Source organism: Hyaena hyaena, unplaced genomic scaffold (assembly GCF_003009895.1).
Source record: "Hyaena hyaena isolate Hyena2069 unplaced genomic scaffold, ASM300989v1 scaffold_118, whole genome shotgun sequence".
In the NCBI taxonomy this organism is placed as follows: domain Eukaryota; kingdom Metazoa; phylum Chordata; class Mammalia; order Carnivora; family Hyaenidae; genus Hyaena; species Hyaena hyaena.
In genome coordinates this window covers 277,435-303,866 of record NW_024080751.1, presented here as the reverse complement: position 1 = coordinate 303,866, position 26,432 = coordinate 277,435, and the positions used below count along the sequence as shown (strand labels likewise).

The window sequence follows — 26,432 nt, the reverse complement described above, 5'->3', positions numbered from 1 at the left end:
GTATGCGTCTGTGGATTTGCTGTGCACTGCTGCATGAGGGGTGTGTGTGTGTGTGGTGTCGATACATGCGTGTACATGGGTGGGTTTGATTTATTCTCTGAGAGCTGGTCAGCCCCTAGCTGGAATAACCTCGCCCTTGCCCGGCCCCTTGTTAACAGTGTGGGAAGACCTGTTGTGACCAAGCACGTTCCCAGCCTCACAGCCCCAGGGCCCCTCCTAAGTGGGGCCAGGCCAGGCTCGCAGCATAAGAATGGCAGAAGGAGTGGATGGGGCCTGGAACATGGGAGAGGGGTCCACTCACCAGCTTGGGAAGAAGCCCCTCCTGCTGACCTCTGGGCCCCATGTCCGTTCTCTGTCCCTGGTGCCTGGCCACCCCTTGGACAAGCCTCCTGCCTTTATCTGCTTGCCCTTGGCCTGGCCCCCACCCAGTGACTTCCTGTCCACGCCCCCACAACAAGCTTTTCCATGACATGGTCTTTGGGGGGGGGTGGGGCCAAGGAGATCAGGAAGGCAGGAAAGAGGCAAGAGCCAGCCCTGGAAGAAAGGCGGGGGGGGGGGGGGGGGGGGGGGGGGGGAAGGCTGGGGTTCCTGACAGCCCACCCCCCGCAGCCCCGCGCCCGCAGCACACACACCCACGCGCAGGCAGGCCTGCCCCAGACCGTCTGTCTGGAGGGGAGCGACAGAAGCCCGCGCAGCCTCGAGCCCAGAGGCAACGAAGGCAGGGCTAGAGGTGGGGTTCTGGCCGCACACAGCACGGCTGGCCCCCCGAGGCCCTGCCATCTGTGCTGCAACTTGGGGCTCTTGTCAGCGGCTGAGACCCACTGTCACTCCCTCCTACAGCCTCGCACACACGGATTTCCGCTGGGCTCCCTGACACAACAAACACGTGGTGGGGGTGGGAGGTGGCTGCAGAGGCTGCCTCTCGGGACCCATAGCCCTAGGTCCAGGCCGGGGGGCCACCAAGGGACCCATCTAGCAGAGCCAGGAGCTGTGGGCCCCAGCTCTCCCCTCCTAACCCTGGCCTTGGGCCTGGACTGCAGGGAAAGCCAAGGGCAAGACCAGAAGAGCCTGTTGTGCTGTGGAGAAGGCCAGGCTCCTGGACGCCCTCCCTCTCTGTGGTGGCTCTGCACCCCGGGGACCGGGGCGGCCTGACCGCTGCCAGCCCTGAGGCGTTTCCTCAAGCCCCGAGTCCCAGGCAGGACAGCACTCAGGTGCCCCCAACCCATCAGTCACAGCTTCATTTCCCCAAACTTTATTTTATAAAATGTACAGAGTAAGATACAGCGGTAACGTTTTGGGTTTTTTTTTAACTAAAATAAGTTATGACATCTCTGTAAGCAAGGCCATGAGGCAGGAAGAGGCTGGCTGGGGGCGAGAGCTCCGGCTAACTCGCGGAGGCCACTTCTTCCTCATCGCTGCCGTCGGGAACGGCATCGGTCCCGAAGTAACGGTCACCGAAGTTCCCTGGGGAAGGAAGCAGGCCCTTGCGGTGGGGGTTCGGGCCCTCCAGCCCCCGGCGCGCCACTGACCGGCCCTGCACGGCCTCACCGATGCCAGGGATGATGCGGAAGAGGTCGTTGACGCGCTTGTCCACAGCTGTGGTGATGATTCTCACTTGCGGGAAAGCATAGGCCACCGAGTGAACGCCCATCTCTGCCATGAGCAGCGACAACAGGAAGATCTTGTCCTCAGGCACGTCATGGTCCTGCACGGTATGGGGTCAGTAGAGTCCAACCCAGCCCTGAGGCCGCAGCCCCCTCCAGCCCACTCACCAAGAGCACGCGCACAGCCATCATGGCTGCAGCGCCTGTGGACACGGTGCAGTCCATCAGGATGACGTGGTCGTCACTAATGTCCTTGGGCAGCCGCAGGTAGTGGAGCTGTGTGGACGCAGAGTCAGGGCCAGCCCAAAGCTAGGGCTGCCCTTCGGGCTCCTGCACCCCCACCCCCGCCCCACGGCGCCCTCCGGGCTCCTGTCCCGCACCTCGGGCTCCCCGGTGAGCTGGTTGGTCTGGATGAGGATGGTGCCTATGCGTACGTCTTTGCACACGGCCCGCAGCGCAGGCTCCATCGTTTCACCGGCCCGCAGGATAGACACGCCGGTGATCTGGGGGCCCGGGGGTGGGGGGCGTTGAGCTGGCTGGACCTACCGCCTCCCGGGCTGCCCCAGTCTCGCCCCGGGCTGTGGCCCCGCTGGTACCTGCTTCCCCGCATAGCACTTGCCCGCGTAGTCCTGCCCCTGCGGGGTCTGCACGACGCAGTCCTGCGCACAGAGGGGCTGGGGTCGCTCGTGAGCACGAGGGCACCGTCACAACCGCTGCCACACCCACCACCCTAGACACTCGCCGGTACCCGCCCGCCCCCGCACCTGGAAGGGCAGGAAGGAGAGCGCATGCTCGATGAGCAGTCGCATCAACCTCTTAGAGTAGAAGATGAATTCGTCACGGCTGGTCTCCTTGTCCCTGCAGGCCGGCGGAGTTAGGCAAAGGAGTGGGCCCCCAGGGGCCGCCTCGCCCTCAGAAGGGCCCTCACCTGATGATCGTGTGCATGCCTCGCACCTGCGGCGTGCTCTTGAGGACACTTAGCGTCTGGGGCAGAGGGTGGCACTGGTGCGCCGAGGCCAGCGCGGCCCTGGGAACACAAACCAATCGGGGGACTCAAGAAGGGGTGTCTTCTCCTGCAGCCCCACCCCCCCGCTCTGGACACTGTGTGGGGGGGGCAGATGTGATGGGGGCACTGGGGTGTGCAGAGTGGGGTCTGCCGCCTCCCTGTGGCTGACCTGGAGGGAGGGCCCCACCCCCTGAGGTATGCCCGCCGGGCGAAGGTTCAAGGACCATCAGGTGGGAAAGCGAGGGGCTTTGGTGTCAGGCCCCCCTCCCAGCCCAAATCGCCGCCTGCACTTGCTCGGAGAAAGCAAAAGGGGACCAGGCAGTGGGATGGAGAAGGGGTCTCGGCCCCCAGGATGGGCAACTGGTCCCCAGCCCCAGAACCTGTCTCTCTGGGGAACATTGCTGAGCTTCAGGGCCAAGCCTCGCCCTGACCCTTCCCTCCAGGCGATGCACAACCCTCTCAGAAGACAGGGGCAAATCTAGCTCAGGGCCACCCCTGCTGCACCAGGACTGGAGCGGGGAGAGGAGCAGGGGCGAGGAGCAGGGGGGGGCGGGCAGGGGCAGAGCGGGGGGGGCAGGCGGGGCGGGGGGCGGGGCGGGGNCCCTGACCCTTCCCTCCAGGCGATGCACAACCCTCTCAGAAGACAGGGGCAAATCTAGCTCAGGGCCACCCCTGCTGCACCAGGACTGGAGCGGGGGGCGGGCCAGGGGCAGGGCGGAAGGGGGCGGGGGGGGGCAGAGCTGGGGGGGGGCAGGCGGGGCGGGGGGCGGGGCGGGGCAGGGGCGTGGAGAGCGGCCCCCCTCCCCTCGGCCAGCGCAAAGCACAGCAGCAGCAGCACCAGAGCGCACTCTGTCCTCACATATCCCAGCGCAGCTTCCTCTGCTCGCCAGGTGAAGAGTACGTTCAGGGAGGGAACAGGGCAGGAAACCCAGGGGTTTACAAAGAAGAGGAAAAGAACAAAGAGAAAAAGAGCATTTAGCAAGGGCGGGCGGGCAGCCCCTGCGGCCACCACCGGCTGGCTGGCCTGAGAAAGAGAAGAGGCAGGTGGCGGGGCGACAGGGAGACCCCTGGAGGCTCTGCCCTCCGAGGGACGGCCTCCGCCCGCCTGCCTGTCCCCGCCGCCCGCCCACCGGCAACACTTCCTGGGGCTGACAGAGGTGAGCGGCCACCAGCCGCCACTTCCTTGGTTGGCCAGGGAAGGGGAAACAGCCAGCAGCATTCGGGTGTTTTCTCAAGTCTGAAACCCCAGGAACTGTGTCCTCACAAGAGTCTTCCAGAGGGCCTGACAGGGACAGTCCCTGCAGGTGCCCTGGTCTGGAGGGGACCCAAGCGGTGACTCGAGCGAGGGCGGGACGCTGGAGGGGCCAGCAACTGGCCCTGGAGGCATTCCCAACGCAGCAGCTGGGGCTCCCAGTCGTGAACTGGGGACTCTCCTGGTGCTTCCCGATTCCACAGAAAGCCTGGGCTAAGGGCAGGTCATTCATTCGCTCATGCTGAGCACTGTGTGGGATGGGTACTCCCTCTGCTCCCTTGGGGCCCTGGTGCATTCGGAGCTCCTCCTGGCTCTCCCTCTGCGCCCCGGGTCCAGGGTCAGATGGGCAGGGGGCCAGGGGGCTGGGACCTCACCGCCGTCTGCGGGAGTCAGGACTGGACCCTCAGATCAGGCAAAGGAGGTACAAACCCAGGCTCTCTGGCTGCTGAGGGACATGCCTGTGGCTACTGACCTGGTGGGGGGAGGGGTCCAGCAGTGCTGGCTCGGCACAACCGTGACACAGACCCCGTGTACCCAGCCCCGTGCTGGAGAGAGGCCTCCAGAGAGGTCTGACCCGCAGAGTCAGGGTGCTGTGTGACCTTAGGCAAGTTCCTTAACATCCCTGTGCCTCAGTTTCCTCATCTGCCAACAAGGACAAGCAAAGGCAGTGTGGGGGCCATCACACCATCCCTTCTGTGCCTGGGACAGGGCTGCCCAAGGGTGGGCATAACAGGAGAGGACCCTCCCACCTGCCCAGGTGACAACCCAAATTCCAAGCTGCCTGTGGATGTTGGAAATGCCTCCGTCTGTGCAGACAGGTGTAGGAAGTCTTACCTGACACTGAGCTCACGCTGCGGCGGCGACACAGGGAGACACAAGGGAATGGGGTGGCACGTCAGTGATGGTAACACTGCTCACCTCGCGGTCACCGGACAGCACAGCCCATGGCCACCATGCACCCTGGCCAGCCGGGCCACCCCCACCCAGGACGGACCTGCCACAGCCCCACCAAGGGACCGTCCCAGGCAGCTGCCAACCACGGGAGGGAGCCAGCTCTTGCGGCCTGTGACCTGGACACCTTCTGAACTGGGCAGTAAGAGCCAGGGCTCCTGGGGCTCCGTTCCTCAGACCTCAGGCTTCCAGCACCCCAGTATGGAGCCTGCCCAGAGCGGCAGACAGTGCCCGTGGCCAGCCCAGGGCATGTAACTTCAGGTAGGGGCATCCCTCCTAGAGTGTTGAGGACGCAGCACCCAGCACTGACACCCAACAGTCCCTTGAAGCTTTAGGAGGAACAGGAGTGCACCCTGCCACTCGAAGCCCAGCTCAGGCCAGAATCACCCAAAGGCACCTCTGTGCCCCATGCTTTCTCAGGGAACCCAGTCGCCTCTGGCCAGCATGAAGGGCCGGGGGCTGGCGGGCAGCACGGCTGACCGAGCAGGCCAGGCCTGGGACACTGGAGGGCCAGAACGTGGCCGGGGGAGTGTAAAATACATTGGGGGGGGGGGGGCTGCAGAGCAGGTGGCTGTGGCTGGTGGCTGCAGGGGAGCAGGGAGTGGGGCTGGGCGGGCTGCAGGGACCTGGGAACCTGGCCCAGATGACTCACCTCCTCCAGCTGGCTGTGCATGTGCTGCACGATCAAGTCGATGGCCACTGTGTTCCCGCTCCCTGGGACAGAACAGGTCAGGAGGGGGACACGGGTGACCGAGGCCTCATGTGCCCACATCCCTAGGGGCAGGTGGGTCTGCAGGCTCACCCCAGGGCACCACGATGTCTGCCACACGCATGGTGGGCTGGATGTACTGGTCGAAGGCAGGTTTGACGAACTTGTTGTACTGCTTGATGACACCCTCGATGTCTCGGCCTCGCTCACTGATGTCCCGGCGCAGCCGTCGCACGAGGCGGATGTCAGAGTCTGTGTCCACAAAGATCTTCATGTCCAGGAGCTGGATGGAGAGAGCCAGCTGCTGAGCAGGGCGTGGCACCAGCACCTGTGGCCTACGTGTCGGCCGGGGAGCAAACCAGGCCCTTGTGCATGGCTGTGGGGGCGTGTACACACTGAGCGGGGGGCGCTGTCCACCAAGGACTTCAGTCAAAGGCCACCGAACGGATACCCGTTCCTGAGGCAGGATGGCGTCGGCGCCGTTCCTGTGGGTTGTCCACTATCTATGTGCCCTCACATGCTCCAGGGGACCAGGGACTTGTTCCCTCCCCACCACATGCCCCACCACAGTTCCTGGGCTTGGGGAGTTCAGGTCTGGCCCTGCAGGGGCTGCTGGGGACCCCTGGAGGGCTGGGACCCCTGGGCTCAGTTCCTGGAGCCTAAGCCCAAAGTCGCGGGCCTCAGAACTACTGGGAACCGGGACCAGAGCACAGCCGGCTGTGAGCACAGGCGTCCCTCACGGGCCTCAGCAAGGGCGGGAGGGGGGCCCCGCGCAGCACGGCCTGGCGGGAAGGGTGCAGCCGGCGGGCCGCCCAGGGGTCAGGAGTACGCCGCACGGGCAGCACGGGCACGAGAGCCCGCCTCCATCCCAGGCAAGAGCACGCACGTGCACACACACTTGAATCTGCACCCACCACCCCAAGGTCGCTCTGACCTCAGTGATGGATGGGCCCCAGAGAACAGCAAAGGAAACACAGACACGAAGAGGGTGAGCAAGGGTCAGAAGAAAAAGAAAACAAGGTGGAGACCCTGGCCTGGGGCTTGCAACCCCACCTAGAAGGGAGCCCCTTCTCAGGCCGCCTCCCTGCCCACGGGCACTTCCAGTCTCTCTGTGGGAATGGCAGGTCTGCTTAACCCAAGGTCCTGACCGGCTCCCCAGAGAGTAGCCATTCCTCACCCAACACCCGGTAACTGCACCGCAGGATGGGACAGGTGCTCATGCACCTGGCACAGCAGGTGGCTCGGCCTGCTTGGTGGAGGCCGGTTCGAGGTTAGAACCACAGGAGGAGCAGGGCGCTGAGTGGGGGGGGGGGGGGGCTCCCCAGCAGGACCGTCAGCCTCGAGCCCTGCCCTCACCTCCAGCAGCGTCTTGTCAGCAAAGGCCATGATGCCTTCGAAGATGATGACGTTTGCACCGTAGAGTGTTTTCTGCAAAAGAACCGTGTGGCGGTTCAGCCACTGTGCCCGCCACGCTCCCAGAAGGATAAGCACGGGCCGAGCCCAGCGGGCCTACCCAGTCTTTCTTCCGGCTGTGGGTGGTGAAGTCGTACACGGGAACCTTGACGCTCTTGCCCTGCTTCAGCTTCTTGAGGGTGGACACGATGAGGTCAAAGTCAAAGGCGTCTGGATGGTCGAAGTTGAAGTTGTTGCGGGCGGCCTGCTCCTGTTGCTGCGTGGTGAGCACCTGGAGGGGGAGGACCCAGGGGCTCTGTGCGCCCCTCCACGCTATGCCAGTGGCAGGGGCGGGGGCTCCAGGCCCCTCTGCGGCCAGGGCCCGCGTGTGCAGGCAGGCTCCTCACCTTGTAGAAGGAGTCCATGGACAGCAAGACCACCCAGGGCACATCCAGGGCCTCGATGATCATCCTGGCCACTGTCGTCTTCCCAGAGGCGCTGCCGCCTCCCAGGCCTGCGGGACGGGGCGGGGTGACCCTGAGCAGAGGCGGCAGGGCCAGCCTCCCAGGCGGGTTCCCGTGATACCCACTGCCTGACACCCTCTTCCCTCCCCTCCCCGGCCTGGCACCACCTGAGGAGCACAAGGCTGCTCACGTCAGCGGAGCCGCCGCGCAGGTGTTCAATGGCAGGTCCTGCCCGACCTGCCCCTGCCGCCCGTGGCCCTTGCTCACCGATGGCGAAGGCCTCCTTGGACTGTGTGCCATGTTCATTGTACCAGGGCGGCCGCCCCGCTGTGTAAATGGTGCGCTTGCTGGTACGCAGCAGGGGCGGCTCAGACTTGCACTGGCTGGTGGTGCGCTTCCGGGGTGAGCGCCTGGTGCCCACAGATGGGAGGAGCCTGTCCAAGGACTCTGCACTGCTGCTGCAGAGAAGGGGCACGCACTTGCCTCTGCCATCCTGTGTCAGGCCTGGTGCGGCCCCGTGGGGTGCAGCCCCCACACAAGCACACGGGCATGGCCGAGGTGGGCAGACTCAATTGGGAAGCACACAAAAACCACCTGCAGCCCATCCACAGGGCTCCGGGCCTCGGAGTGTCACTGCCCCCACAAGTTCAGAGGCACAGCAAACCACAGGGCAACGAGGACTGCCATCTCAGGCCTGGCTTCTCTTTCTTTGTAGGCTGGGCAACCAGCTGGCTGCGCAGGGCCCCATCCTTTCAGGAGATGACCAACGTCAGTCAAGACCCCATCAAGGAGTATGTTCCCTCCCAGGACACTCTCTGGGCAGCCCTCTTGTTTTATAAGATCTGACCCCTGCTACTCTGCAGGCCACACAGGGTGCTCCGGAGACAGAGGCTGCTGACGGGAAAGCTGGGCAGGGCGGCAGAGTGGGTGAGTGTGGAGGAAGACCCTGGGCTGGGAAGCCAATGGGCAAGCCCTTGCTTCTTGCCCTCCAGCACGCTGCAAACTCCAGGTGGAAAGCAGAGGCCCCCAAGGGCTACAAGCTGGAAAACTCAAGCCAGGGAAGGCATGGACAGCATCTGTGCTCTGTCCTGCCCATGCTGTACCCCTAGTGCCGAAGTGACAGGCTGACTTCTCCATCATTTCAGAAGAGGCACGGTGTGACTGCTGGCCCAAGGCCTCAAATCCCAACAGCGGCAGCTCCGGGGAGACTCAATTTGGCTGATTGGCCCAGCTGGGAGGTAATGTCTGCTTGATGCTGTGCTGAGACTCAAAAACTTGGACACAAAAGCCTAGTGTAAAGATGGCTGCGAGGCCAGGACAAGCCTAGGGAGAAAGCATTTCTGGCCACCGCATAAGAGAGAGACAGGCCTGGCCAAAGCATCACCTTGCAGACTGGAGGCTTCAAGGCAGGTGGTGGCCCAGCACGGCTACTGACTGTCCAGGCAGAGCCCCCAGAGGGTGGGAAGACAGCGCAGGGAATCAAGTGGACGCAAGGGGCAAGTCAGGCCCCGCGGGACGCTGCCTGCAGCACTGCCTGTCCACCCCTGGTCCGGGACCCCGGGGATGAGTGCCGCTCACAGTACTAGCAGCAGCGCCTGGGAACAACAGACAGGGAAGACGTCCTGGAAGTATGGCTAGTGAGAGAGCCAAGCGCAATGAGACGTGAACTCACTTAAAAAGGGCAAGTTGAGGGGCGCCTGGGGGCTCAGTCGGTTAAGTGACTGACTCTAGTTCAGGTCATGATCTCACAGCTCATGGGTTCGAGCCCCGCGTCGGGCTCTGTGCTGACAGCTAGCTCAGAGTCTGGAGCCTGATTCAGATTCTGTGTCTCCCCCTCTCTCTGGCCCTCCCCTGCTCATGCTGTCTCTCTTTCTCTCGGAAATAAAACGTTAAAAACAAAACAAAAAAGGGGCGCCTGGGTGGCTTAGTCGGTTAAGCGTCCAACTTTCGCTTGGGTCATGATCTCACGGTTCGTGGGTTCGAGCCCCGCGTCGGGCTCTGTGCTGACTGCCAGCTCAGAGCCTGGAGCCTGTTTCAGTCTGTGACTCCCCCTCTCTCTGACCCTCCCCTGCTCATGCTGTCTCTCTCTCTCTCCTAGAAATAAATAAAAAAAAAACATTAAAAAAAAAATAAAAAAACAAAACAAAAAAAAACGAGTGCAGAGTGCTCACCTGCACACACTTTCACTTAAGTGCGTGTGAACGAAATGGGGCGCACAGAGAAAGCTACAGTCTCTGGAGTCTGCTGCCACCGCTGTAACCAGCGGTGCAGGGACGCGAGGGGCCGGGAACTGAGCCACAGGGCAGATGCCCCAGGGAGGGCGGGGCCAACTCACCCAGGCCCATGACAGTGCCTTCCTGCCTCTGGAACAGCCTGGGCGTCCTGCGTGGTCCTAGAGCTCCTGCTGTGACCAAGAGCTGGGAGGGCAGGGTGCACGTGTGTGCGGGTAGGAAGGAAGGAATTAGCTGAAGTCAAAGGCATGACCGGTGGTGCTCAGGAGCCTGCTGGTGTGTGGACAGAGCAGCTTCAGCACCAAGAAAGCACCCATCACGTGACAGGAGACACGTGGCAGCAACCTCGGGGACGGACAGCACACGGAGCCAGCACTGGAGGTGATTAGCTGGTCTGTGTGCTCAGCGTCACCTCTGTGGCTCTGGAGACAGCCATCTGCAGGGAGGGCCGCCCTACTGCCCCCCGACAGCAAGCATGTGGGGGCCTCTGTCCAGCACGGAGCTGTCCCAGCAGTGTTGCCCACACGCCCATCCAGTCAAGCAAGAGGTGGACACGGTGGGCGATGGGGGAGCACGCAGCAAGCAGTAGTACCTCCAGGGCCCGGACAGAGGGCGGCACTGGCTGAGCTGACCCCGGACGTGTTCGTCTAACAGCACTGAGCACAAAGCCCCTGGGGCTCACCAACGCGTTGCCCTCCCAAGCAGACCGGCCCACATACTCTGGAAATGACAGACGGCCCAAACGGGAGAGTGGAGCCAGCCCTGTGGTGGCCCTGGAGGTGATGGTGGGCAGAAAACAAAGTCTAACCCCGCCCCTCCCCCTGGGCCTTCTTCGAGAAAACTCTAATGTGGAAAACCTGACTTGCAGAGGAGGAGAGCCTCACCACCTCACCACAGGCTCTTGTGCGCTGGTGCTGAGCAGGGCCATGCAGGACCGCCACGGGGCAGCGCGGGCCTGGGGCTGGCATCCCTCCCGTCCCCTGCTCCTCACCCCAGCACAGTGGCCTGGCCTCTTCACCAGAAAACTCAGAGTCTCTATTTGTGAGTGTTCCTTGTACTACTGAGGTAATGACGGCCACCACCACTGACAACTTCTGACGCTCATGCTGCCAACAGCCTGGGCAGACACCATCCCAGGGAAGAGTGCCCATGCGCCGGAAAGAGTCGAAAGTAGGGCAGAGAGAGCTTTGCCAGAAACCCGCCCCATCTAGGGCGTGTGTTGGCCCTGAACAGCATCAGGCTGGGTCTGCAGCCAAGCCCAGCTGCACTGCCTTCTCCGGAGCCCCGTCTCTCTCTGGGAACCAGGGACAAAGCCTCGCTGTGACCTCCGAGCAAGTCTCACCCATTTTCTCAGCGACACGACCTTGGAAATGGGAACATTGCACAAAAGATCTCATTTCTCAGTCAGCAGATGGTCGGGGTGCTTCTGACTACAGCGACAAAAGGTAAGTTCAAACCAAAGGATTATGAGCCACAATGGACAAAGACTCACCTGTAACAGACAGCCCCAAGCAAAACCAGACCCTGCTGGTGGCGAGCCCTGCCTGGCCCCTTAAGAGCACCTACCCAGCCTGTTTCCCGACGTCGATCAGACACACACTGCACGGGGCTACGAGCGGCCAAGACACAGCAAAGGCACTACTCACTACAGCCGCAGGGGACAACAGGCCCGCCACTCACCTGCCTTCTGCTCCAAGGGCCCAGCACCCCGAGATCCTGATGTCAGGGTAAGCTGGGGGGCTGCTCATGGCTGGGACACAGGGGACAGCAGACAGCAGGGTGATCCCAGGTGGGTGCAGGAGTATCTCCACAGTGCCATTTAGACCCACAGTAGCCCCCTAGGACAGCTCAGGAGACACCTGAACCGTCCCTCCATGTGTGGGATGGCAGCACCGCAGATGAGGAGCTGGGGTGGCGTCCGGAGAGCCCCCCGTGTGGAAGGAACAGTACTCACTGCCGGCCTTAGAGGCTGAGGCTACGGGCATTAAGAGGATCACCCGGCTGGGGGCTGTGCACTCTCCTGATATTAATAGCATTGACCCTGCTGAAAAGAACAGTGTCCTGTGGCCCTGGCAGACCTCAGGCCGGCCCTGGGTATGAACTGCCCCTCCTGTGCACTGGCTGGTACACTGCTGGCCCAGTGCTTGCTGAGGACCACGGTGCACCCCTCCTAGAACACCATGGAAAAAACTTCAGATCCCAGGCCTGCTTGGGACTGTAAAGCCAATCCTCTCCTCCTCTCCCCCCGCCCCCAGAACAGGGAAATCTGAGGTCTCTCCTGGCCAAGCCTTGCTGAATGTCAATGCTGAACTGAGCGTCACACCCTTGGCCCCAAGGTGCCTTCTAGAGGCATAAACAAGCCTGAAACTTTACCCATCTGCCCCACCCCCTCCAGGGGAGGCTCCAGGACATCCCCCAAGGCCACCCAGTGCTGCATGTTTGCTGAGGACATGGTCATTCCTGAGCCTGGCAGCAGCAGGAAGAAGGGGTTCAGCCCCAGCCTCAGCAAGGGTGGGTCAGCCAAAAGATCTTTACTGCAGTGTGTGAAGGGGTCTCCATCCCTAGGCCCCCAGCTTCCTTTTCAGTTTTTCTCCTGACTTGGCTTCTAACATGGAGGCTCAGGGAAGAGAATATTCCACATGGGGTTCACACAGTGAAGAGGGACCACTCCTGGGAGCTGCCTCAGGAGCAGCCTCTCCTGGCTGCCCAGGTAACAAGGGGGTGTCTGCCTCCCTGTCCAGAGGCACTTGGAGGCAGGACTGAACTGTCCATCTTTGCGCACAAGAGCTTCTCCCTCCCGCTCCCTGGCCTGGACAAATGGGCAAGTGCTGGCCCACACTTAGGAGGCTGGAGGTGTCCTGGACAGGGCTGCAGAGTTAGGGCATGCAGCACCAGGGCCTTCACTCGTACCTAACACCCTGTCCAGGGTTAGGAAGTTCGCTGGATAAGTCAAATGAGGCCAGATGGAGGACGGAGGAGCTGATCCTCTGGGGCCTGACCCCAGTGGATCCCAGACTTTCTCAGAGACAGAGGTGTCAGGGTAGTTTTCTCAGGGCAGGTAAAATCGGGGGGTGGGGGGCAGGGGGAGGCTCCAGAGACTTGCACACCCCTTACCCCACTACCCTGGAAACCTCCCTGCAGAAGCCCCTTGTTCCTGCTGCTCTGGGCGGGGCCAGCCAACCTCCCTCCATTCCCACAGCTGCAAACCCATCTCCACCAGGACCGCACCAGGAGACGCCTCAGGGGTTCACTGTTGTCACCACAATTCTCTTTTACCCATCAGCATGTCCAGTGCTCAGGGAGTCAGAGGTCTCTGTCCTCACAGTGCTAACCTTCTAGAGGAGCAAGCAGACAAAAAACAATAGCAAGGTGGACAAACCACACCAATGTGTCCACGATGATGTGGAAGAAGCTGGAAGGATGGCCAGTGAGACCCTTAGCTCAGGGGCACTGGCACATCCACCTAAATGCCAACCAGACCCAGCTATGGGGTCCTCAGGAGGTGTGCAGGGACTGTGGGGGCAGCACAGAGAAACAGCCCTCAGGACACCAGCATCAGGGGATAACTGTGAAGCCCAGAGGCAGTGCCAGGGTAGACCCCATGGGATCTCTGGAGAAAGCGAGCCGGAGTCTCCACTTACTGCTCCCAGGTCCTGGTTCTCCTCCTATGACCTCTGCTTTTCTGGGTGACCTGGGGGGGACCCCATGCCCACGACTTGATTCTGCACACAGGGTGGGGCCCAGACTGCAGCTCCCACCAATCTGTGTCCCCAGGGAGCGCTTTTCTCAAGAAAAGCTTCCCTAGGGGCGCCTGGGTGGCTTGGTCAGTTGGGCGTCCGACTTTCGCTTGGGTCATGATCTCGCGGTTCGTGGGTTCGAGCCCCGCGTCGGGCTCTGTGCTGGCTGCCAGCTCGGAGCCTGGAGCCTGTTTCAGTCTGTGACTCCCTCTCTCTCTGACCCTCCCCTGCTCACGCTGTCTCTCTCTCTCTCTCTCTCCTAGAAATAAATAAAACATTTAAAAAAACGTTTAAAAAAAAAAAAAGAAAGAAAGAAAGAAAAGCTTCCCTAGCTTTATCATCTCTGACCTTGGGCTACCTCAAGGATTCTTTGGAACCAACAGGTGTCACAGACTCAGATCCTCTAAGACTGTCCCCCTGCGCCAGGCATCTAGCCACTTTTTGCTGGGAAGGCGTGAGCCCGGAAGCACACACGATGCTCCTCAGGGACTGGGTACCCTCTTGCGACCTGGCAGCTCCTGAGGAACTGTAATGGCAGGGCAGCCCTTGCCCACTCCCCTTGCTACCAAGGAGAGGTTGCCTGGCACCCAGACCATTCTGGAGGAATTTCTGCCTTGGAGAGTTCACCCAATCCCGGGATGAGATGCCTGGGCTGGAACCACGGTTTCCTTGGACCCCCACAACCTGTGGCCCTCATAGAGACTTCCTTTGGCACACTTTAGACCCAGAAGTGCAGGGGCCTGTTCCTGATCGCGGCTCAGCCACCGGCCCCTGGTGTGCCTGGCCCCAGAAGCGCTCAGTAGGAGCCCATTTCCTCCTGGCCTCTTCCGTCTCCCCAGTCAGGGTGACAAAATGACCCTGCCCCCGCTCTACGCCTCCAACTTCAACTCCTGCAAAGCTTCTCCAGAGCCTCGCGGTGCGGCACAACAGGTGGTGCAGTCCGAAGGCACCAGGCACCACCCCACCCCAGACGCAGGAAGCCTGGCCTCTCAGGTGCGGCAGGGGCTGAGTCCCGGCGGATTCCAGAACACACTGACCACCTCAGACGCTCCAGCCCAGGGCCCCTCCCCGTCCCCTCGGGACAGACACCAAAGTCCATGCTAGCCAGGTGCAGATTCCGCTTTATCCGCAGAACCTCGGACTGGGCGCCCAGCAGGCCCTGCCCACGAGCCTGGTGCCGCCGGCCATCCGGGAGCGGATGTCTCACCTCCAGGCTCAGCGCCGCCGGCCCCGCCACGCCCCGGGAACCTCTCACCGCGTCCGGGGGCCCCCCGCGTGTCCAGACCCAGCCCGTCGGGGTCGCCCCTGCCCGCGGGCCGGCGCCCCACAGCACCTCGGGCCGTAAGACGCCGGCTCACGCGGCGGACGCGAGGGGGCGTGCGCGGCCCCCAGCCCGCGCTCTGCGCCTACCGGTCCTCGCACGAGGTCTCGCTCCTCTCCGCCGGCCGGTCGGGCCCGTCTCCCGCCGCGGCGGGCGGCGGAGGCAAGCGGGGCGCGTCAGCAGAGGCTGGGGGCGCCGCCATGGAACTCTGAGGCGTCTCCGCGGGCCGCGGCTGGCCGCACCGGCCGCCGGGAATCGTAGTTCGGGGCTTCGCGCCTCACACTCTCTGGAGCGCCGCGCGGACTACAAGTCCCACAAGGCCGTGCAGCTTTGCGTGCCGGGACTCGTAGTCCAGCCTCATCCCCTAAGAGTGGGCGGATGGGCGTCATCTGCGGGGAAAGATCCCACCCCGAGCTTTACCACAAATTCAGCAGCACAAAGCCCCTGGAAAAAAATCAATAAACATTTATTTGATACAGTCATATTTAATACATACAGTTGATGGCCCACCCCCGCGCCACCTGGGGCCGGGGGCCGGGGACGAGGACTGGGGACAGATGGTCACAAGGCGGGCAGGGCCCGAGCTCACCGTCAAAACTTCTTGCAAATAAACACTTTGTAGATAGAATATATATGTATATATACGGTTACAAGTGATAGCTGGAACCTCTCTTCCGAAATGCACTTATGTACGGAGAACTGGCATTAAAAAACCCAAACCAAGAAACCCAAAGCACAGGTTGTGTGGCTGCCAGGCCAGAGGTACTGGCCGGCCCTCCACGAACCCCAGGCCTCCAGGGCAAGCCACCTGGGGCCCGTCGAACCGGACACAGGGGCAGCCCTGCCCTCCGTGGGTCTCGGTGCACCCATTCTCTCCCTTTTGAACCAGAGGGCCAGGAGGGGGGCTACCATTGGAAGGGCCACTGATCACCTCACACCAGGATACACCCTCGTCTGCTTTTGCACAAAGTGGATCCTATTTTTGTGTGAAGTATCAGCCCCTTGAGTCGGCCCTTTCCTGTTCTCAGGGCACAGGTGGGTGGGCTGGGCCAGAGGTAGATCTTCAGAGAGGGACCTGGCATTGTGCCCTGGGCTTGGGTCTTGGGCAGGGTTCATGCCCACCATGCCCTGGGGGTCTGCCACTCCAGTCCCTCTCACTGAAGGTGTCAATCAAGGCCAGGCGGTAACCTGGCTGAATTCCCACCAGGGTGGGAGGTGGGCAGATCCCGCTGAGCCACCCAGGGCTCTGCCCCCTCTGGAGGAGGGCTCTGCCCACCCGCTCACCACTGCCATTCACCAGAACACGGGAAGCAGGAAGGGAAGAAGGGAGAGAGGGGTCCGGCCCAACAGTCACTTTTGGCAGCAGCCCCCCACACCCACTTTAAAGACAAAGAAGGGGGTTAAAGTGCTAAACATCAAGTTATCCAGGACCCCACGTCTTCCCACACATCTAGGTGGGGTTCCCAAACCAGGGACCATCTGTGGACTTCAGGGGGTGACCTGGAAATTCACCCCCCAGCAAAAACCCAGCCCCCCACTCCCCAAGGGCCAAGTACCTGAGAGGCTGGGGCGGGTGGCCGTCCCCAGCAGAGGTGTTGAGGTCCAACCTCCTCCAGCCATTGGTGACAAGGACAAATGCACCTGGGGCTCCTGCCAGCACCTGCATCCCCTCCCTACCCAAAGCTGCCCCCCGCAGTGGCTGCCTGACCCCACCTCTGCCTCCACCAGCTGTATTACCATAGTGACCCCCAGGAACACAGACAAATCTTTCTGCCCGTGCCGCCCTCCCTTGACTTTTGACACTGGATCACATCCATCTGTCCATGACTCCAGTCTTTGATCAAATCAAGGTGTGTGAGTGGGGGTAGTCCAGGTCTCTAACCCCCTCCACCCCTCAAGAGCCTTCGAGCCAAAGGAAGGAAACTGGAGACGGGCAGCATGACCAGCCCCAAAGCCTCCCTGGAACCTGTCTCCCTACCTCAGGGCTACGAGAGTCGAGCCAGGCTTGGGGCCCCTCCTCTCCTGGGACTAAATGAGGACGGGAGCTGAGGGGCAGAGGTGCCCAGTCAGCACTGCCTCCCTGAGCAGGGGAGAGACACCCCCTCAGCCCCTAGATCCACCGTCGGCACCAGGAAACCCTTAGCACCAAAATGTCAGATTGTTGTTTTTGTATAAAAAACAGAATTAAAAAAAAGGTTGTTACTTGTCACAGCAACAAGACTGGCATCCACTACACCCAGGACACACGCACACGGGCAAATATCAAAATTCACATCATCCAGGATCGGCAAGGCCGAGCCCTCAGCCCACCCCTACCCCCCAGTGGGAAATAACCTCTGTCCAAACCCAGTGGCTCTGAGTACCCTCCTCCTCCCTACACTCCCGAAGTTGGAAAGTGGGGCCCAGGGAAGAGGCCAGAGGCAGTCTGGCCACCTCCTCTGGGTGCCCTGGACTCCAGCCTGAAGCCTGGTCAACCTGCAGACCTAGCCATCCTCTGGGCCCCAAAGGGGGCCAGTGCTGAGCCGCCACCAACACATGACCTTGGCCAAGCTCCCTCCTGGCCTTCAGCTCTCATATCAAAAGACCACTCAACCAGAAACAAAAGGGCAGGTAAAAAATGGGGAAAGGAGACTCCCATGGGAGCTTAGCCACAGGCCAACCCAGACCAGCACACAGAAGGCTGGTTCCCACAGGGATTACTCCCCAGAGCTGGGCCCCAGTTCCGTGCCCCACATGCCCGTGAGCCCCAGATTGACCCTAGAGCCCAGACTGGCCCATCCCTAACCCACTGGGCTGCCCCAACCTAGAGGAGTGGTATTAGCAAAGCTGGAGATTGGAGGCAAAGCTATGCTCCATGTGGCCCCCTTCCGCCCCTGCAGCCCTGCAGGTGAGAGCAGAACCCTCCCCTTGCCCCAGGCAGGGAGCACCCGTGAAGATGGGATGGCAGGAGACCCCTCTGTTAACAGGGCCACCTCCACCCACTGTGACAGACAGGGGCCAGTGGGGCAGGGGGCCCAAGTGTGTAGCAAGGGGGGGGGGTGTCACACAGGCAGGGGAGGGTGGGCCTGGAGAGGTAGAGAACAGAAGCAGAGGAGCCAGATGTGGAAGGACGAGGGAGGCCATGGCAGGGCTGGCTGTCCGGTCAGCGTGGCAGCAGTCAGACTCGGGGTCTGTCCTGGGAGGTAGCTGGGGGTGCTGGGGTCCAGTGTTGGGTAGAAAGGTGAGGCTGCTCAGGTGCCCTCATCAGCCCAGAACCATGGGTCACCGGGGACCCCAAAGCCTTGGGCCTGAGAAAGCAGATGGGGCATGGAGCTCGCATGGTGAAGGCCATCCGCCTGCCTTGCGCTGCCCCGTGGCACTGAGGCCTAAGCCACAGACCCTCCTCCTGCCCATCCAGGGTCCCAGACTCCGACAGGTCCATAAATGTCTCTCCAAGCTATTGCACTTCTGTTGCTGCCATGGGCCCTCCCCCCAGAGAACCAGCCCAGGTGCGTCCTGTGCAGCCTGCACAGGGGAAGGGCCACCATCATGAAGGAGAGAGGGACTGGCTGCCTCCGCTGGACAGATGAATAGGCAGGGGGGGATGGAGAACTGGAGGGCAGGGGGTGCTGGAGCTAGCTACCCCCACCCTGAACAGAGTGGGCTTGGTGTCCAGTGTGGGGACCAGGCCCCACCCACCTGCCAGCCACTATGCTCACTTCTCGGGAGCCTTGCTGGCTCCCACTTTCCGGCCAGTGGAGCCCCGGGCCCCTTTGTCTCTGCCTCCTGGGGGCCAGTCGTCCCGACGTGGGGGCATCTTCGGTGCGGGCTCCTCCGGGGTCCGCTCCTTGGGTTTTCGGCCTCGCTTCTTCCCACCTGCCAGACTCTTCTTCTCCTCCTTCTTGGGTGCCAGTGAGTCCTGGCTCCTTTGTTTGGGAAGTGGGTCGGCTGAAGTACGGAACCAGTTCTGGAAAGAAAAAAAACCACAATGCAGACCCTGAGAGGACAGTGCTATGCACTGGGGCCAGGCAGGCCGCTGCACTAAGGTGCCTCCTGCTCAGGGTGCCGGGGGTGTGGTACCCAAGCTTCTCTCGTCTTCTAGGGAGCCAGGACCCACTTTGAAAAAAAAAATACAACCCCCCAGATTTCTTTTCTTTTTTTTTTTTTTTTTTGGAAACCACCAGATTTTTCAACCTTGGCTGCTTGCTCAAAGGCCAGACAAGTTATTACCCTACCACTCCCGCCCAATCCCCTGCCTGGGGCCAGCCCATCTGCTGCAGGCTCAGCAGGTGTCTCGGCCCATCCCACCTCTGCATGGGTCTTGAGGATGTGATACTTGACGCCACTCTCAGAGCTAAACTCCTTCGGACACAGCAGACAGCAATACTTCCCCACCAGGTGGTCTCCCTGCAAGGCATAAGGCAGGCCAGCCCTCAGATACTGGACCCCACCCAGACCCTTGGGAGACCAGAAGCACCAGATCCAATCAGGGGACCCCGGCCCTCTTCCTGCGGCTGCGTGGCTATAGGGTAGGAGCAGCCACAGCTCATCCGGATGGGTGCTCAATGAATGAGCTTCAGAGACCCAGCAAGGCTTCTCTGTGGCAGGACCTCTGAGCTGACCCCGCTACAGGGGACATAAGACATAAGGAGAGGACAGGAAGAAGAAGATGCTTTGGGGAAGGGCTGCAGCCTTTGCCTAAGGCTCCTCACCCCAAGCCCAGGTCTACTGTGCCCTCTTATACCCACACAGACGAGGAGGCCCTGTGGGCAGAACAACTTGGGCTGACTGACTCATGGATAGGGTTGGAGACTGTGGAAGTGTCCTGGACTGGGTTGGCCATCGGGCACTGGCCAGTCCCTGAGCTCACGGAAAAGGCTGTCCTGCATGACTGGGGTGGGGTCACACACTCAACATGCAGGAGCCCCTAGGGATTAGCTGGGAGTGCAGAGCACCCACCCCACCATGGGAGAGGACCTGAGGACTGACCTTGCTGCAGCTGGCGAGATGGGCCTTAAGGCCAGACACACTGGAGTAGATGGCTTCACAGCACTGGGGACAGGAGACAACGGTGGGGGAGGGCCTCCCAGCAGATGTCCCCACACAGATAAACACGTACCACTAACCAAGGGATTATGGAGCCTCTCTGGGGTAAGGGGGGGGGGGCGGCTTGACCCCAGGAGTCTTGAGAGATGGGCAAGCTAGACCTCTAAAGCTGAGATTATTGGGTTCCATCTAAGGACCCCGCAGGGGCCGAGGGATCACAGGTAGGCTGGTCCCTTGGAGGCCTCCGACCCAGGGTTACACCTGGGCTCTTTATCCCTGAGCCCCGGTGTCCCCACACCCACATGCCAGCCTGTTCCAACTCACGTCATTGGGGCAGTTGACATGGCCTTTCTCCTTGACTTCGTTCTTCCACGCCTCCAGCAACTGGGGGTTAAGTGTGGGGAGGCCTGGCCGAGTGTAATTGAGCTGTAAAACCAGGTGAGAACCAGGGTGAGCCCAGGGGGCCCATACAACGGGGGGCTCCCGAGTGCCAGACCAGAGCTGACTCCACCTGCTCTAAGGACCTAACTGTGCCTTCCACAGATGGGAGATATGAACCCGGAAGGCCAACAAATGGCCCAAACTGTGGGGGGGGGGGGGCACTGCAGGGGATCACAAGCTAGGTCATATCCTGCTCACAGACAGGAGCTGGGGGTCAGGCAGCAGCAGCTCACCCGGGCAGTCTCCGGTACCAAGTCATCCTTCACCCGCCGCTTGGTCCAATCTCGAGCCAGTTCGTCCTCTGCAATCTCTTGCAGGTGGAACACGGCAACCTGGGCTGATGTGCGGCGGATGCGGCCACTCGGGGTCCGCTCGACACCCAAGAGGTCCTCCTTTTCAGGGGGCTTCTCTTCAGCCTCCTCAGGTGGCTGCAGAACACGGAGGCCAGGGTGAGCAACAGGACCCACACGGCACAGAGGTGCAGGGGTTAAGAGGCATGTGCTGCAGGCAGTGAATTCGGACACCCCGGGGTCCCAGGCTCGCTAGGCCCCACGCTCGTGGCCCCGAGAGAGGGGAGGAGGAGCACACGCAGCAGGTGGCACGTGACACGCATGCTTGGCCCCCAGGGGCGACAGGACCCAGTCCGCAGGCTGCTCACCGGGGCTGCGTGCTCCGAGCGCATGTGGTAATCGTGTCCAGCCTTGGAGCGGTAGGTCTTTCCACAGTGGGTGCAAGGAAACGAGGGGCTGTCCACCTCACAGGGAGGCTTCCCACAGCGCCGCTGGTGGTACTGGTAGCCCATGAGGCTGGAGAAGGCGGCCCCGCAGCCCTGGGGTCGGAGTCGGGTAAGTGGCCAGCAAGGGGCTGTTGTCCCACACCAGGCATCTAGCCCCATGCCACGTGCCCCGTCCCATACTGTGTGCCCAGGACGCTGCCGTCTCACTGACCTCCTGGGGGCACCGCAGCCGCCCCATCTGCTTCAGCACCTTGCGCAGCCGCTCCCGTTCCTCCTGCTCACTCCCCTCCGAGGCCTCAGCGTCAGAGGGCTGGGGGGCAGGCCCAGCCTTAATATCCCCACCACCACAGGGCCCCTGCCCCTGCCCAGGGGTCAGGGCCACAGATGTGCAAGGTCAGGCATGGGAACCACTAAGTTCTGCTGCCACGTGGTGATGAGAGGCCGGTGGGCAGGGCGGGGCAGGCAGGGCGGGGTGGGGGCGGCTGGTGGGTGGGTCAGAGCGTACCTTGGCGCTATGCTCAGCCATGGTGTGGTAGTTGAGGCCGGCCTTGGATTTGAACTGTTTCCGGCAGTGCTGGCACTTGAGAGCATCCTGCAGCTGCAGACATGCCCCTGTCGTGAGAAGCTGACTCTGGGCACTTCCCCGCCTGGGACCCCGGGGCAGCCTTACCTTCTGACACACCTCCATGTGCTTCTTAAGCCCCACGAGGGTCTTTCGGGTGACCACACTGCAGGTGGGGCAGACAGCCTCGCCCCGTTCATGGATGGCCCGCTGCCACTGCTCCTCAGGGCCACCTGTAGGGCAGGGCCAGGGCCTCAGGGGCTGGTGGGGGCTCCCGGACACCCTGGACGCCAAGCACAGGACTCACGGTCCACGCTCAGCCCCCAGTCCCTGTGGTCCAGGATCTGCCCCTGAGCTGAGATCCGTCCTGGGCCCTGCCTCATGGCAGCCCCCCCACCTGGAGCTGGGTGGGCCGTGGGGGCCGGCACTTCCTTGCTGACCGTGCTAGCAGGAGCCAGCACCTTCTTCCGCACGTCCTCGGGGCCTGGCCCCTCCTGCTTCTTGGCACGGTGCACGCGGGATTTGTCCTCTGCCTTGGTGAGGCCTGTGTGTACATACAGCACAGGGCAGGTGTGAGCCAAGGGGGCAAGCACACTTGTGCACATGTCCACCCCCAGATGCCATACTGGCTAGGGCCTCACCTTTGAGTCCGAAGGTCCCTGAGATGGACGGCTGCTCCCCTGTAAACTTCTTGGGTGTTTTCTGTTTCCTTCCTGACTCGGGGGAGAGAAAACAGGGCCCAAGGTTCTGGTCAAATAACCATCGGGAGGCCTGGGCCAGCAGACCCCTCCTCCCACCCCAGCCACTGGCCCCCCGCTCTCGTCTTACTGTGCTTTGTGCGCTCCGCTCCCTCCTCAGGGGGGGACACAGGGCCGGTGGCCCTCGGTGCCTCCTTGCTCCCCAAGGGCCTGCTTCCCAGAGAAAGGGGGCTGCTGCCGGGGTCTGTGCTCAGCTGGAAGGCCGAGGTGTGGCCCGTGGTGGACGGCCCATACTCCCTGTTCTCCGGCCTCGCCTGCTTTGGCAGGATGGGACATGCATCCAGGCTGTCCGCAGCCCTGCAGGAAGCAGACAGGTGAGGGGCAGGAGGGCCCACTTTTGACCCTGTTACCACCTCGAACCCGGAAGGAGCCCCCGTACCTTTTCTTACCACTGCTCCTCCCTGTGGCACGAGGAGTTTTGTTCTCAGACTTGGTCAGCAGCACCATTTTGCAAGGTGGTGTGTGTCTGCTGATGGCAATGGGCCTGCTGACCGTCACTGGCTTACTGACCACAATGGGCCTGCTGACCGTCACCGGCTTAGTGACTGGCACGGGTTTCGTAACCGTCACAAGTTTTGTCATCGGCACCGGTTTGTTGATGGTCACTGGTTTGGTCACTGGCACGGATTTGGTGACTGACACTGGCTTGTTGAGACTCACTGCCTTGGTGACTGGCACAGGTTTGGTGACCGGCACAGACTTGGTGACTGGTATGGGTTTGGTGACCGGCACAGGCCTGCTGACCGTGACAGCCTTGGTGACCGGAACAGGTCTGCTGACTGTCACTGGCTTGGTGACTGGTACAGGCCTGTTGACTGTCACTGGCTTGCTGATGCCAATAGGTTTGCTGACACCCACAGGTTTGCCAATAGTGACAGGTTTGCTCACTCCAATGGGCTTGCTGACCCCAACAGGTCGGCTGATGGTGACGGGCCGGCTGACTGAGCCAGGCTTGGGGGCAGGCAGGGGTCGGTCCATGTGGTTCCAAATCCGGTGCTTCTCCAGCTGGGTCTTGGAGGTGAATGCAGCCTCACAGAAGGGGCAGGGAAAGGTCAGCCTTTCTGAGATGGCACCCTGGGTGGAGAGGGCAGGCATGGGATGGCAGCAGAGGCCTCGGCTCAGACACACCCTGAACAGACAGGTGGGGCAGGGCGGGCCCCAGGCCTCCTTTTCCCTGCCCCATAGCCCCTTACCCCTTGGCACCGCTGGTAGTGGTACTTGAGCCCGTAGATGCTGGGGAACTCCAGCCAGCACCCTGAATTTGGACACTTCACCCTTGAGTGCGCCTTGAATTCATCTTTCCACTGGTTCATCAGGGAGAGCTGGGCATGGAAAAGGCGAGGCCGCTGACCCCTCAGCCAGCCAGGTCTCTGCCAACCCAAGCCCCAGACTCAGTACCCTCCCCAGGCCTACAAGGCAGACAGGCTGCGGCAGTCCTTCAACCTCAGGCCTACAGCAAGATTCAGGCCACCCCAAGCAGGGATGGTGTACCTGACCTGTTCTAGAGCCCCACAAACGTGGTCCCCTAGGTCCCAGGCCACACCGTGAAGCCAGAAAGCACGGAGCGACCTCTGATGCAGGCTGAGGGCTTGGGGCTGGATGTGTGAGAAGCGAGCAAAGGCAGGGTAGTGGCCTTGGCAAGCAGACCCCAGCATGAGTCCCACCCCAGCCTTCAGAGAGCTCACAGGAATGTCTCGGAGGGCCTGGTTCTCGGCTTTCGGACGCCCCTTTTTCTTCCCTTCTGTCCTGTCACTGGCTGGACTTCCTGGATCAAAGCAGAGTGGGCCCTGGCTGGGCACTGTCTGCCCACCCCGGACCACCGGCATCCCTGCAACACACAATATGCGAAGGCTTGGAAGCTGCATTTCCCACAGCCTTGCCTGCCATCCAGGGCGCTGGTCAGACCTGAAGTAAGCCCCACCTCCCCCACAGTGAAGCATGGAGACTGGGAGACTCTGGTCACTACGACAAGAATCCAGAGGCCCAGGCTGCCCCACCCTGGGAAGGCTCTTAAGAGCCCAGGTGGCCCAGTTGGGCACCCAGGAGCTAGACCACCTGGGAGCTGGGAGCAGAGGAGGAGTCCCACAACCAGTAGCAACTGCCTGTGGTCTCCGGGAGTTGACCCCGGCCTGATCCCTCTTACCCAGTTTTGGTGGGTCATGCAGAACAGGAAGTCGGACTTCGTTCCGGCCTCCATCCTTCCCAGGTCCACTCTTGGTGGACCCTGGGAGCCGGCGGCCTCCTCCAACACAGAAGGGATCAGTCATTTCTGCAGAGCAACAGACAGATGTGTCAGGCCCACCAGGCCCGACTTAGGACTTGAAATGGGCTGCCCTTGAACCCTGCCCCCAGACAGGGCTTTCTCCGGCTCAGGGGAGGAAAGCCTGCCCACCTGTGTATGTGGCCGCATGGGAAAGTAGGTGATGAAGGCTTCTGGTTTAGGAGAGGGGCTGCCCAGCTGAGGTCTCCCCAGATTATCCAGGAGACACGATCATCTTGTAAGCACCTAACTCTGTCCTGAGACCCTCATCAGCTCTCATAGACTTCCAGACACAGTCCTAAAATGTGCCCAGAATCATACCTGGTACTGGGCTGGGGGCAGCCTCTGGAGAGGTGTAGTGTTCAGGGAGAAAGAAAGCAACAACACCCTTCCCGGGAGTCAGTGATGACACCAATATGGCTGTTAGCTCACAAGCTGTGCTGGCCCAGCACCTTGGGACACCGTACTCCACAGCCCCACCCAGGCTGAAGGCAGTGCCGCCCTACCGGGACATGCACCCCTGGATCCTTCTCTCCAGGACACAGATGGAAGATGGCCAAGGCGGGCACTGAGGGCCCCTAGCCTACTCCTCAGCTGAGTAAATTCCAGGGGGAAGGGGTGGCGGGGGCAGATCAGGGACTGAGGATCCCATCAGCACTTAGTTCTAGTCCCCATGCCAGCTGAACCACCCTACCTGACCCTCTTCTCAGCCTTGTCTCCAGCAGGAATCCGTCAGCCACCCTCTACCTGGCTAACCTCCTCCCCACCTCCACCCTCAAAAGCCTCTCTGTCCCCCACCTATAGGCCCATCAGTACCACCCCAGAAACTGCCAGCCATCTCGGCCACAGGGATTACCCGGCTGCTGAGGCTGGACTTCCCTGGGCCTGTTCTGCTGGGGGACTCCAGACCCTCAGAGCTCTGGGAAGGGACTCTGAGCTCAGCCCTACTGGGTCCTCTCACAGGGACACCCAAGGCCACAGGAAGGGGGTAGGGGGCAGTTGTATGGGCAGGCAGCCCCTCCTCTGGCAATTCTTAAGGAACTTACATCACAGGGGATGGGGAGGGGATCAGCACCTAGAAGGGGTCCAGGGACTGAGGTCAGAGATAAGGACAGTCACCGCCCATTACCAAGGGGGTGCCTGTATCCTGAGCTTGGGGGGAGGTCTGGGTCTACATGGGCCTAAACAAACTTCTCTGAAGTCCTCACACCAAAACTTCCAAAGGAGACATGCCAGCATCAGTCACCCCAACCCCATGATGACTCCAACAGCCTGGGGCGGGGGTGCCTACCAAGAACCCCCTTTGCAATCTCTCCAGCTTGAGTGGAAAATTTAGAGCTGGGGGGCCTAGGGCCAGGGCTGGCCTAGGGGGCAGACACCCTCCTTCCATCCAGGACCTGTGACTAGAACGACACGAGGAAAAGAGATTCCACCCTGTCGGAGGACCCAGCAGGGTGGCAAAGGTGGGACCCTCGCAGGGGGAAGGGGCCCCACAAGCAACGCTGGCGGGGAGCCCTCGGCCCAGGCCGGGCGCGCGGATGAACCCGGCCAGGGAGCGCACACCTGGAGACTGGCCTCGCCACCCACCTGTCACCTGCAGCCGGGGTACGGGGCCCCGGCCCGGCCCCGAAAGGGCCGATCGCCGGCGCAGGGGGGGAGGGGGGGCGAAGGCAGTGAACCAAAATGGCGACTTTTTCTGGAGAAGGAGGAGACAGGAGCGCGGCGCCGGCGCGGGGCGCGGGGCGCGGCGCGGGGCGGCGGGGGGGGGGTGTCTGGGCGCGCCGGGGGGCGGCGGGCGGGGGCTCCGGGCCCGCCCCCCCCACGACCTGCGTGCGGGGTCAGGGTCGGGGACGCGGCCGAGCGCGGGCTGCCCCAGGGTCCGGCCCAGGGCGCGCCCGGGTGCTTACCTGCGGCGCCCTGCGGGACGGCGGCCGAGGCGGGGGGCCGGGGCCGGGGCCGGGGCGCGGGGCGCGGGGCGCGGGG

General features: G+C 62.0%; 2 protein-coding genes across 11 annotated transcripts; both read right to left on the bottom strand.

Annotated features, from left to right (window-relative positions):
- Nucleotides 1–1,298: 1,298 nt before the first annotated feature.
- Nucleotides 1,299–14,903, bottom strand: UCKL1 (uridine-cytidine kinase 1 like 1). 7 transcript variants are annotated; one of them, XM_039236971.1, is made up of 15 exons: nt 14,757–14,903; nt 7,646–7,836; nt 7,322–7,428; nt 7,036–7,206; nt 6,879–6,950; nt 5,616–5,805; nt 5,466–5,527; nt 4,697–4,713; nt 2,533–2,631; nt 2,369–2,462; nt 2,201–2,263; nt 1,985–2,107; nt 1,773–1,880; nt 1,549–1,705; nt 1,299–1,464 (listed from the first exon to the last, which is right to left on the bottom strand). In XM_039236971.1, exons 1-15 carry the CDS (start codon nt 14,867–14,869, stop codon nt 1,385–1,387), a joined length of 1,647 nt encoding a protein of 548 aa, XP_039092902.1. In that variant the 5' UTR covers nt 14,870–14,903; the 3' UTR covers nt 1,299–1,384. The 7 variants fall into 7 exon arrangements, 6 of the variants coding, with proteins under 6 accessions (XP_039092902.1, XP_039092901.1, XP_039092904.1 ...); XM_039236970.1 differs by lacking the exon at nt 4,697–4,713 and adding an exon at nt 3,470–3,489; XM_039236973.1 differs by having other exon boundaries at nt 7,646–7,833.
- A 209-nt stretch (nt 14,904–15,112) lies between these two features.
- ZNF512B (zinc finger protein 512B) lies at nt 15,113–26,432 on the bottom strand. Of its 4 annotated transcripts, XM_039237034.1 has the most exons (18): nt 26,357–26,432; nt 24,333–24,458; nt 23,875–24,017; nt 23,383–23,511; nt 22,569–23,263; nt 22,260–22,486; nt 22,073–22,144; nt 21,829–21,975; nt 21,540–21,664; nt 21,375–21,467; nt 21,081–21,179; nt 20,792–20,962; nt 20,367–20,561; nt 20,017–20,118; nt 19,636–19,698; nt 18,955–19,053; nt 18,346–18,613; nt 15,113–17,954 (listed from the first exon to the last, which is right to left on the bottom strand). In XM_039237034.1, the coding sequence occupies exons 2-17, from the start codon at nt 24,454–24,456 to the stop codon at nt 18,362–18,364; spliced, it is 2,736 nt and encodes a 911-aa protein (XP_039092965.1). In that variant the 5' UTR covers nt 24,457–24,458; nt 26,357–26,432; the 3' UTR covers nt 15,113–17,954; nt 18,346–18,361. The 4 variants fall into 4 exon arrangements, with proteins under 4 accessions (XP_039092965.1, XP_039092963.1, XP_039092966.1 ...); XM_039237032.1 differs by having other exon boundaries at nt 15,113–18,613; XM_039237035.1 differs by having other exon boundaries at nt 15,113–18,613; nt 21,552–21,664.

Coding starts and splice junctions, on each gene's coding strand:
- UCKL1 (XM_039236970.1), bottom strand. CDS start 14,869: ATGGCGGCGCCCCCAGCCTCTGCTGACGCGCCCCGCTTGCCTCCGCCG. Junction 7,207..7,321: donor CCATGGACTCCTTCTACAAG/GTGAGGAGCCTG, acceptor CTCCCCCTCCAG/GTGCTCACCACGCAGCAACA. Junction 2,463..2,532: donor GGCATGCACACGATCATCAG/GTGAGGGCCCTT, acceptor GCCGGCCTGCAG/GGACAAGGAGACCAGCCGTG.
- ZNF512B (XM_039237032.1), bottom strand. CDS start 24,456: ATGACTGATCCCTTCTGTGTTGGAGGAGGCCGCCGGCTCCCAGGGTCC. Junction 23,264..23,382: donor ACTACCAGCGGTGCCAAGGG/GTAAGGGGCTAT, acceptor CTCTCCACCCAG/GGTGCCATCTCAGAAAGGCT. Junction 20,562..20,791: donor GCTCGGAGCACGCAGCCCCG/GTGAGCAGCCTG, acceptor CGTGTTCTGCAG/CCACCTGAGGAGGCTGAAGA.